Source organism: Oreochromis niloticus, linkage group LG4 (genome assembly GCF_001858045.2).
Source record: "Oreochromis niloticus isolate F11D_XX linkage group LG4, O_niloticus_UMD_NMBU, whole genome shotgun sequence".
Lineage (NCBI taxonomy): Eukaryota > Metazoa > Chordata > Actinopteri > Cichliformes > Cichlidae > Oreochromis > Oreochromis niloticus.
In genome coordinates, this window is record NC_031969.2 from 11312825 (window position 1) to 11324506 (window position 11682).

At 41.2% G+C, this 11682-nt stretch overlaps 1 protein-coding gene across 30 annotated transcripts in view; it reads left to right on the forward strand.

The window, feature by feature from the left end:
• Positions 1 to 11682, forward strand: part of LOC102081056 (glutamic acid-rich protein) — a 149753-nt gene that overhangs the window by 37666 nt on the left and 100405 nt on the right. For 22 of the 30 annotated variants that reach the window (XM_025906806.1, XM_025906805.1, XM_025906834.1 and 19 more), the window contains 13 exons: positions 1323 to 1411; positions 1537 to 1563; positions 6045 to 6162; positions 7349 to 7437; positions 7768 to 7885; positions 8223 to 8414; positions 8502 to 8587; positions 8816 to 8933; positions 9271 to 9462; positions 9550 to 9635; positions 9861 to 9978; positions 11192 to 11280; positions 11611 to 11682. The exon at positions 11611 to 11682 is cut by the window's right edge and continues 46 nt beyond it. In XM_025906806.1, the coding sequence (XP_025762591.1) occupies positions 1323 to 1411; positions 1537 to 1563; positions 6045 to 6162; positions 7349 to 7437; positions 7768 to 7885; positions 8223 to 8414; positions 8502 to 8587; positions 8816 to 8933; positions 9271 to 9462; positions 9550 to 9635; positions 9861 to 9978; positions 11192 to 11280; positions 11611 to 11682 (1394 nt within the window). The remainder of the gene's footprint in view (positions 1 to 1322; positions 1412 to 1536; positions 1564 to 6044; positions 6163 to 7348; positions 7438 to 7767; positions 7886 to 8222; positions 8415 to 8501; positions 8588 to 8815; positions 8934 to 9270; positions 9463 to 9549; positions 9636 to 9860; positions 9979 to 11191; positions 11281 to 11610) is intronic. The other 8 variants (XM_025906810.1, XM_025906835.1, XM_025906814.1 and 5 more) reach the window with 8 other exon arrangements.

Below are 11682 nucleotides of genomic sequence, written 5' to 3' on the forward strand. Positions count from 1 at the left end.
TGCAGTGAATCCTGCTTGTGCCGTCATATTCAGGACTGCAAACCGAGCAGCATCACTGACTTTCAGCTTGTTGTGTTTGTGGATATATGACTGACTTTAATTATCCACAAAATCATCAGATTCTCTGTAAGATTAAGGTCGACTATATATATATTTTGAAGTAGAGGCTTTAAAATCAAGTTACCGCTCAAAGTGCAGACATCACTAATGTCGCACAACTTTGCCGACATGTGGCCAACAGTAATGATTTAATGTTCTTCATTATTAAAAATTCGCACATAAATAAGTGACATAATATTCAGTACTTACTTTTGACATTTCACTCTTCGGCTGCTCCCTTCTGCCGTATTTTGCGGCAAAATTATCCACACCCACCGCTGCGCTATGAATTGTGGGATATATGGGACCACGAAGCGTGCACCGGACCACGCTTGATATTTGGGGAAATCGACGGCGCATTTGGAGTATGCATTTGAAGTACACTTCGAATTGGGACAGCCGTCGTCGCGTGGCGGTGACGTAATCGCACTCAAAATGTGTACTTCAAGCGTGCAGTCTCTTAATTGGGACACAGCCCCAGTCCCAGTGCACTTGTTAGCATGTTTTGGTTCATGCAACTGGTCCGTCGGGTTATTGTCTCCCCAGAAACATTTCCGTTGTGTTTTGTGTGCTTTTGCAGCGTTTTTCTTTTTGCAGCGTTTTTCTTTTTGCAGGTGTTTTTGTTTTTGCAGCGTTTTTCTTTTTGCAGGTGTTTTTCTTTTTGCAGGTGTTTTTCTTTTTGCAGCGTTTTTCTTTTTGCAGGTGTTTTTCTTTTTGCAGGTGTTTTTCTTTTTGCAGCGTTTTTCTTTTTGCAAGGGTTTTCTGAAGTTGCAGTCCGTTTGGCCTCTCAGGGCCACCGTAGAAATCCTTCACAACACTGGTTTGCTTCTGCAAAATTTAACAGCTTTTCTTATTTTATGTAAGCATTTACAAATGTTTTAGCCCATATGTGCACACTGTTAACTACTTTAATAGTTTCTTTTGCAGTTTGAATAAAATATTGTTTCTGTATGTCTTTGTGATCAAAACAGATCAGGTGTGTTCTCTAATGAATAGTTTTACTTTCCCAAAGTCACTAAACGGCCATTTTATTTGCTATACCTGTCCAACTGCTCATTAATGCAAAAAATCTAATCAGCCAATCACATGACAGCAACACAGTGCTGACATGGAGACATGGTCAAGATGATCTGCTGAAGATCAGACTGAACATCAAAACATCAATCTAATTCTAATAATCCCGAAGTGTGCATGCTCATATTTTAATCATCTTTCTTTTTCAGAGAAGACAACAAGCAGCACAATTTCGACACTTGTGAAACCTGCACTAAAGATCAAAGAAGTAAAGGGTGTGATTAAATTCCTTCCTGAGGTAAGACTGTTTTATTTAAATAAAAAATTCTCATTCAAAATAAAGATAATTAAAACACCACTGTCGCTAAAGGACTTGCTCATAGGGGTCGTCTAATTGTTCGTGTTTTCTCTGTATTATTGTAGGGTCTTTACAATGTCAAGCACAATGAGGTGACTGTTTTTATAGTTTGGTGTTACATAAATAAAACTGGATTAAACTGAATCTTGCTCAAAATGATTTTCATAATAAAACTGCATATTATTTTCCTGGTCTGCTTTTCTCCATCCAAGCTTACCATTCAAAAGAAATAATAAATAAGTCCATCCATCCATCCATTTTCTTCCACTTATCTGGGGTCTGGTCGCGGGGGCAGCACCCCAAGCAGAGAAGCCCAGACCTCCACCTCTTTCCCCCCTACACCTCCTCCACCTTGTCCGGGGGATCGCCAAGGCATTCCCAGGCCGGCCGAGAGTGTCACGGGTTGCCGGGGCAAGCCGAGTGAATTATTAAAGGACCCGAAATGCAGATGGTTTCTGAGGTGAGCGAGCTTTTATTGTGACGATGATGTACAACACAAAAGAAAGGGTGGTGAGGAACAGAACTGAAAACACTCTAAACTGGGAAAACTAAAACTTAAACAACAAAACCAGAACACGAATGAGAGGAAAATACACAGAAAGACGGAGGGGAGTAACACAGACGAACCAGCAACGAGGACGGGTGAACACACACTATAAATACACACATCAGTAATCAGGGGATGGGTAACAGGAGGGAAACACACCTGGGAGACATAACAGCTGACAAGGCGGGGGAAACGTAAACAGAACACACTGACATAAGACAGAGACCTTCAAAGTAAAACAGGAAACACATACACGTAATGACACAGACTCAGAGACGCGGACTAAACACAGAGACCTACTACACTAAGGGGATACACAAGCAGGGAAGACACCAAACAGAGGGAACACAACTAAACCCTAGGAAACCCAAAACAACAGTCATAATACAAAAACTATCAAAAGTAAAAGTACACAACCAAAAACACTGGGTCACCGACCCAAGACCATGGCCTCAGATTTGGATGTGCTGATTCTCATTCCCACCGCCTCACATTCGGCTGCGAACCGTTCCAAGGCGAGCTGGAGGCCATCACCCAATGAAGCCAACAGAACCACATCATCTGCAAAAAGCAGCGATGAGATCCTGAGACCACCGAAGTGAAAGCCTTCCGCCACTTGGCTACGCTTAGAAATTCTGTCCATAAAAATTATGAACAGAATCTGTGACAAAGGGGACCCCTGGCAGAGCCCATCACCCACCAGGAACGAGTCCGACTTATTGCCGGCTATGCAGACCAAGCTCTTGCAATGGTCGTATAAGGACTGAATGGCCCGTAGCAATGGGCCAGACACCCCATACTCCCAGAGTACCCCCCACAGGACACCCCGAGGGACACGGTCAAATGCTTTCTCCAAGTCCACAAAAGACATGTAGACTGGTTGGGCAAACTCCCATGCACCCTCAAGTATCCTCTAGAGTATGAAGAGCTGGTCCAGTGTTCCACGACCAGGACAAAAACCACATTGTTCCTCCTGTATCCAAGGTTCTACTAACGGACGGACTCTCCTGGCATAGACTTTCCCAGTGAGGCTGAGGAGTGTGATTCCCCTGTAGTTGGAACACACCCTCTGTCCCCTTTCTTAAAGATGGGTACCACCACCCTGGTCTGCGAGTCCAGAGGTACTGCCCCTGATCTCCACACAACATTGTAAAGACGTGTCAACCAAGATAGCCCTACAACATCCAGAGCCTTCAGGACCTCGGGGCGGACCTCGTCCAACCCAGGGGCCCTGCCACCAAGGAGTTGTTTAACTGCCTCAGTGACCTCGCCCCCAGAGATTGGCCGGTCATCCCCTTTGTCCCCAGACTCTGCTTCCGCCACGGAAGACATGCCAGTGGGATTGAGATCCTCGAAATATTCCTTCCACCGTCCGACAATTTTCTTAGTCGAAGTCAGTAGCACTCCACCTGCACTATACACAGTGCAGGTAGAACTCCGCTTTCCCCTCCTGAGTCACCTGACGGTTTGCCAGAATCTCTTCGAGGTGGTCCGAAAGTCTTTTTCCATGGCCTCTCCGAACTCCTCCTACACCCGAGTTGTTGCTTTAGCCACCGCCCGCACCGCATTCCGCTTGGCCGGTCGGTACCTATCAGCTGCCTCCGGAGTAGGGATGGGTATCGAAACCCGGTTCTTGTTGCGAACCAGTTCCCACTGTTTCAATTCCTTGGAATTGTTTGCCATTTTTGCAAACGATTCCCTTATCAATTCCAGTTGTCTCGAATGACGTCACCACGTTGCGGCGCTTCATTTACCTGGCAGGAAACATGGCGCCTAAGCGGCTCAAACGCTCAAAAGTTTGGTTATACTTTACAAGAACGGATGACAACAGGGCAACTTGCAATACTTGCAAAGTAGATATTTCATTTAAGGGAGGAAACACTACGGATATGCAAAAGCATTTGCTCACAAAACAAGTGATAGCCTTAAATGAATGTTGTGTTTTTAATTCCGCTCCGGACTCGTGAATCTCAACCCAGCAGCAGCGGTAACATTTGCACGTCCTCTCCTGTTAATGCGGCAGGTAAATAATCAACTAACAGTGCATATTATGTTAGCGCGATCTGCCTTATTACAAAACCTGCCATTACTGTGCGCTGCATTTAGGTGACCATGATGAGAGAGACAGACAGAGTCTGGCTGGCTCAGATGCTGGCAGTTCTCGTTGCAGTCTACTGTTAGCATCTCCTTTCAGGCAAGGATAGACGAATGTCACCGAGCAGTGACTAAGTTTCTGGTAAAAGGCTTGCACCCATTTGCCACAGCAGATGGTAAGTGAATGTGTTTAATTGTAGGCATGGACATTACTGGATATTCTTGTGTAATTGCTACAGAATAATTTATGTTATACTTTGTTATTGCTACAGAAGAATATTTATTTTATTATTTTACATTTAGAATTTTTTTCCTGGGGACCCTGTGACACCCCATTGAAGAGCCACAGGCTGTGGATCTCTTAAGAGCTCACTGTTGGGTTTGTAAGGCCATGTTACTCCTAAATTTCTATCTTGTTCAAAGAGAAGATATAAAACAAAGTTCTAAGCTAATCAACCTGTGTGTTCTCCTTTTTTAAAAAGAATCGTTAAAGAATCGAATCGTTAAACAGAATCGAAAATGGAATCGGAATCGTGAAAATCTTATCAATACCCATCCCTACTCTGGAGTCCCACAGGCTAACGAAGCCCAGTAGGACTCCTTCTTCAGCTTGGTGCTCCCCTCACCTCTGGTGTTCACCATTTGGTTCGGGGATTACCACCACGACAGGCACCAACAACTACCTTGTGGCCGCAACTCGGTGCAGCGGCAATGGAGGTGCTGAACATGGTCCATTCTGACTCATGACTCATGTCCCCAGTCTCCCTCGGAATTCTGTTGAAGCTCTGCCGGAAGTGTGAGTTGAAGATTTTGCGGACCAGGGCCTCTGCTAGACGTTCCCACCCTCACTGTACGTTTAGGCGTGCCAGGTCTGTCCAGCGTCCTCCCTCGCCACCTGATCCAACTCACCACCAGGTGGTGATCAGTTGACAGCTCAGCCCCTCTCATTACCCGAGTGTCTAAAACATATGGCCTCACGTCTGGTGATACAATTACAAAATCGATCATCGACCTGTGGCCTAGCGTGTCCTGGTGCCACGTGCACTTATGAACAATCTTATGTTCGAAAATGGTGTTTGTTATGGCCAAACTGTGGTTTGCAAAGAAGTCCAATAACAAAACACCACTCGGGTTCAGATCCAGTTGGCCGTTCCTCCCAATCACGCCCTTCCAGGTCTCGCTGTCATTGGCCAAGTGAGCATTGAAGTCTCCCAGTAGGACAACAGAGTCCCCAGGAGTAGCATCCTCCAGTACCCCACCCAGGGACTCTAAGAAGGCTGGGTACTCTGAACTGCCGCTCGGCGCATAAGCGCAGACGACGGTCGGGACCCATTCACTGACCCGAAGGCGAAGGAAACAAACCCTGTCGTCCACTGGGAGAAACCCCAACATACCAACAGCAACCTGAGGGGATACCAAGATACCCACCCCAGCCCGCCGCCGCTCACCAGGGGCAACTCCAGACTGAGACAGAGCTCAGCCCCTCTCCAGGTCGCTGGTTCCAGAGCCCAGGCCATGCGTTGAGGTGAGCCCGACTATATCTAGCCGGTACCTCTCAACCTCACGCACGAGCTCAGGCTCCTTCAACACCAGAGAGGTGACATTCCATGTACCAATTGCCAGTCTAGGTAGCCAAGGATCGGTCCGCCAGGACCTCCGCTCCTGGCCGCTGCACGGCTCACATTGCACCCGACCCCTACGGTGCCTCCTGCAGGTGGTGGGCCTGCAGGAAGATGGGCCCATGTCCCTTTTTTGGGCTATGCCCAGCCGGGCCCCATGGACTAAGGCCCGGCCACCAGACGCTTACCTTCGGGCACCCTCTCGGCTCCAGGGCAGGGCCCCGGTAACCCTATCCCGGGAAGGGTGAACTGTACCATTCAAAATAAGTAATAAATAAGGATACAAATATTTTCTTTGTTGTCTTTGAAACAGAAGACTAGAGATCATCCTGACACGACAAGATCTGAGGTCACTGAAAATCCCAGAGATGTGGCAAAAAACACAGCAATCAAACAGCAAAATGTTAAGAAACAACCTGAAGAGGAACCGAGTGAGTTGTTCAAACACTAAAAGCACTTGAATGATGTGTTGGCCTTCTATTTTTTTTTTAATTTTTTTGTTACAGAATATTGTGTTCTGCGTCCTGATTGGCTGTAGACCATTGTCAAATCAATCTCGTGCCGTGTCTCATGTACAGTACAGAATGCATTCAGCATGTCAAATTTATATAAATCTTGGATCGCTGGCTGTGTGACTCTGAAGTGCTGTACTGTATGTTTGTAATTTTTCTCCACAACAAACACAACAATATTGATGAAACGTTTTGCAGCGTCAAAGGCAACCGCGGGTGCCTTTGGTTTCATTCTATAATACTGAACAGTGTTGGTCAAGTTACTTGAAAAAAGTAATCAGTTACTAATTACTGATTACTTCCCCCAAAAAGTATTCCGGAAACTTTACTGATTACTTATTTTCAAAAGTAATTAATTACTTTTATACGCGTTAATTGTAACGCGTTACTGCCCATCTCTGATACTGAAGTTATTTTTCTACCAAGGTTTGAACTTTGAGAGTGTTTAAACAAGAGAGAAAAGTGTGAAAATGTTCATGGTTGTTTGAGAAAAGTGTATAAAGTGTGTAGCAATGGATGTTACAGCCTTAAAACATCTATAAGAATTCAAAAAAATAAAGTTGTGTATTTCGCGGATTTCACCTATTGCGGGTTATTTTTAGAACGTAACTCCCGCAATAAACGAGGGACCACTGTACAGTTAATTTGGCTCAGTTCTGAAATGATAATTGAAGTTCTCCAAACAATGAGTGAAATCCTTCACAACACTGGTTTACTTCCGCAAAATTTAGGAGCTTTTCTTATTTTATGTAAGCATTTACAAATGTTTTAGCCCATATGTGCACACAGCTAACTACTGTAATAGTTATGTTTGCAGTTTGAATAAAATATTGTTTCTGTATGTCTTTGTGATCAAAACAGATCAGGTGTGTTCTCTAATGAATAGTTTTACTTTCCCAAAGTCACTAAACGGGCATAGGTATACCTGTCTAACTGCTCATTAATGCAAAAATCTAATCAGCCAATCACATGACAGCAACTCAGTGCAGACATGGAGACATGGTCAAGATGATCTGCTGAAGATCAGACTGAACATCAACATCAATCTAATTCTAATAATCCCAAAGTGTGTATGCTCATATTTTAATCATCTTTTTTTTTTCAGAGAAGACAACAAGCAGCACAATTTCAACACCTGTGAAACCTGCACTAAAGATCAAAGAAGTAAAGGGCGTCGTTAATAGCCTTCCTGAGGTAAGACTGTTTTATTTTATTAAAAACTTACCATTCAAAATAAAGATAACTTAAAACACCACTGTCACTAAAACACTTGCTCATAGGGGGTCGTCTAATTGTTGGTGTTTTCTCTGTATTATTGTAGGGTCTTTAAAGCACCATGAGGTGACTGTCTTTATAGTTTGGTGCTATATAAATAAAACTGGATTAAACTGAATCTTGCTCAAAATGATTTTTATAATAAAACTGCATATTATTTTCCTGGTCTGCTTTTCTCCATCCAAGCTTACCATTCAAAAGAAATAATAAATAAGGATACAAATATATTCTTGGTTGTCTTTGACACAGAGAGCAAGAGATCATCCTGACATGACAAGATCTGAGGTCACTGAAAATCCCAGAGATGTGGCAAAAAACACACCAATCAAACAGCAAAATGTTAAGAAACAACCTGAAGAGGAACTGCGTGAGTTGTTCAAACACTAAAAGCACTTGAATGATGTGTTGGTCTTCTATTTTGTGTACTTTTTGTTGAAGCAGAAGAAAACAAAATCCAGTTTCAATCTATTTTCTATTGTCTGCAGATTTTTTCTATCTGTGCCTCAAAACCAGAGAATATTTGAAAATATGACTCAAAAGCATGCAAACATTATTTCATTATTTTTCATCAGTTGTTTCAAAGCTTCAGTAGTTTTCACAAACACTACAGAAGTTCAGAAAAAGAAGTATTTGTTAGCTTAGAGCTACTTATAAAACTCTCAGTGTACATAGTTTTATTTTAAACAGTTATATCTGTTTTGCAGAAGAACGCAAGGAAGATCATGTTGAACATGAAGATGAGGATGAAGAACAGGAAGATGAGCATATAGATGAAGATGATGTTGGTGAAGATGAGCCTAGAGCTGAGAGAGATGAGGATGAAGAAGGTGATATTGATGAAGTCGAGACTGCGCCTGCTGTTGCCTCTAACCATACTGACAGCAGTGATATCAAAGGTGACATTTCTGATATATTTCCTATTGGTATGTTAAGATAACAAAGACCTTCTTTGTGTATGAAAATAACGCTTCTTCTTTTTTCAGAGAGAGTAACAGATACAATTCCAACACCTGGAAAACATGCATTAGAGATGAAAGAAGTAAAGGGTATCATTAACATCCTTCCTGAGGCAAGATAGATTATTTTCCTTGAATGTTTTACTGCACTTTTTATTGCTGGTAGTTTTGAGTATGTTAATCATCTTAGATTACTCTACTTTACACCAGCACCGTCATCAAGATAGAAATTTGGCAAATATTATGGTTCAGCATGACAAATTACAAATGTACGCTTTTACACCATCCAGTCCGACTATTTAAAATAAATATGAATATATTCTTGGTTGTCTTTAAAACAGAAAGCTATAGATCATCCTGGCATGCCAAGATCTGAATTCTCTGGAAATAACAGAGATGTTGCAACAAACACAGCAATCAAACAGCTGAATGTCAAGAAAGAACCTGAAGAGGAACTGAGTGAGTTGTTCAAACACTAAAAGCACTTGAATGATGTGTTGGTCTTCTATTTTGTGTACTTTTTGTTGAAGTAGAAGAAAACAAAATCCAGTTTCAGTCTATTTTCTATTGTCTGCAGTTTTTTTTCTATCTATGCCTCAAAACTAGAGAATGTTTTTACATATGAATCAAAAGCATGCAAACATTATTTCATTGTTTTTTTCAGTTGTTTCAAAGCTTCAGTAGTTTTCACAAACACTACAGAAGTTCAGAAAAAGAAGTATTCGTTAGCTTAGAGCTACTTATAAAACTCTCAGTGTACATAGTTTTATTTTAAACAGTTATATCTGTTTTGCAGAAGAACGCAAGGAAGATCATGTTGAACATGAAGATGAGGATGAGGAACAGGAAGATGAGCATATAGATGAAGATGATGTTGGTGAAGATGAGCCTAGAGCTGAGAAAGATAAGGATGAAGAAGGTGATATTGATGAAGTCGAGACTGCGCCTGCTGTTGCCTCTAACCATACTGACAGCAGTGATATCAAAGGTGACATTTCTGATATATTTCCTATTGGTATGTTAAGATAACAAAAACCTTCTTTGTGTATGAAAATAACACTTCTTCTTTTTTCAGAGAGAGTAACAGCTACAATTCCAACACCTGGAAAACATGCATTAGAGATGAAAGAAGTAAAGGGTATCATTAACATCCTTCCTGAGGCAAGACAGATTATTTTCTTTGAATGTTTTACTGCACTTTTTATTGCTGGTAGTTTTGAGTATGTTAATCATCTTAGATTACTCTACTTTACACCAGCACCGTCATCAAGATAGAAATTTGGCAAATATTATGGTTCAGCATGACAAATTACAAATGTATGCTTTTACGCCATCCAGTCCGACTATTTAAAATAAATATGAATATATTCTTGGTTGTCTTTAAAGCAGAAGACTAGACATCATCCTGACATGCCAAGATCTGAAGTCAGTGGAAATAACAAAGATGTGGCAAAAAACACAGCAATCAAACAGCAAAATGTTAAACAACCTGAAGAGGAACTGAGTGAGTTGTTCAAACACTAAAAGCACTTGAATGATGTGTTGGTCTTCTATTTTGTGTACTTTTTGTTGAAGTAGAAGAAAACAAAATCCAGTTTCAATCTATTTTTTACCAAGTTTACAGGGTCGTCCTCTGAACCTCTGATTATCTGAGATGAGTGTGGGTGTATGTGGTCCCTCGCTATAACATGGTTCACCTTTTGCGGTCTTGCAGTTCCGCGGATTTTTTTTGTGTGCAATTTTGCATTTTTTTTTTTTTTTTGTTACAGCATATTGTGTTCTGCGTCCTGATTGGCTGTAGACCATTGTCAAATCAATCTCGTGCCGTGTCTCATGTACAGTACAGAATGCGTTCAGCTTGTCAAATTTATATAAATCTTGGATCGCTAGCAGTGTGACTCTGAAGTGCTGTACTGTATGTTTGTAATTTTTCTCCACAACAAACACAACAATATTGATGAAACGTTTTGCAGCATCAAAGGCAACCCTGGGTGCCTTTGGTTTCATTCTATAATACTGAAGTTATTTTTCTATGAAGCTTTCAACTTTGAGAGTGTTTAAACAAGAGAGAAAAGTGTGAAAATGTTCATGGCTGTTTGAGAAAAGTGTATAAAGTCTGTAGGGAGGGGTTTTACAGCCTTAAAACATCTATAAGAATTCAAAAAAATAAAGTTGTGTATTTCGCGGATTTCACCTATTGCGGGTTATTTTTAGAACATAACTCCCGCGATAAACGAGGGACCACTGTACAGTTAATTTGGCTCAGTTCTGAAATGATAATTGAAGTTCTCCAAACAATGAGTGAAATCCTTCACAACACTGGTTTACTTCCGCAAAATTTAGGAGCTTTTCTTATTTTATGTCAGCATTTACAAATGTTTTAGCCCATATGTGCACACAGCTAACTACTGTAATAGTTATGTTTGCAGTTTGAATAAAATATTGTTTCTGTATGTCTTTGTGATCAAAACAGATCAGGTGTGTTCTCTAATGAATAGTTTTACTTTCCCAAAGTCACTAAACGGGCATAGGTATACCTGTCTAACTGCTCATTAATGCAAAAATCTAATCAGCCAATCACATGACAGCAACTCAGTGCAGACATGGAGACATGGTCAAGATGATCTGCTGAAGTTCAGACTGAACATCAACATCAGTCTAATTCTAATAATCCCAAAGTGTGTATGCTCATATTTTAATCATCCTTCTTTTTTCAGAGAAGACAACAAGCAGCACAATTTCAACACCTGTGAAACCTGCACTAAAGATCAAAGAAGAAAAGGGTGTCGTTAATAGCCTTCCTGAGGTAAGACTGTTTTATTTTATTAAAAACTTACCATTCAAAATAAAGATAACTTAAAACACCACTGTCACTAAAGCACTTGCTCATAGGAGGTTGTCTAATTGTTGGTGTTTTCTATGTATTATTGTAGGGTCTTTAAAGCACCATGAGGTGACTGTCTTTATAGTTTGGTGCTATATAAATAAAACTGGATTAAACTGAATCTTGCTCAAAATGATTTTTATAATAAAACTGCATATTATTTTCCTGGTCTGCTTTTCTCCATCCAAGCTTACCATTCAAATGAAATAATAAATAAGGATACAAATATATTCTTGGTTGTCTTTGACACAGAGAGCAAGAGATCATCCTGACATGACAAGATCTGAGGTCACTGAAAATCCCAGAGATGTGGCAAAAAACACA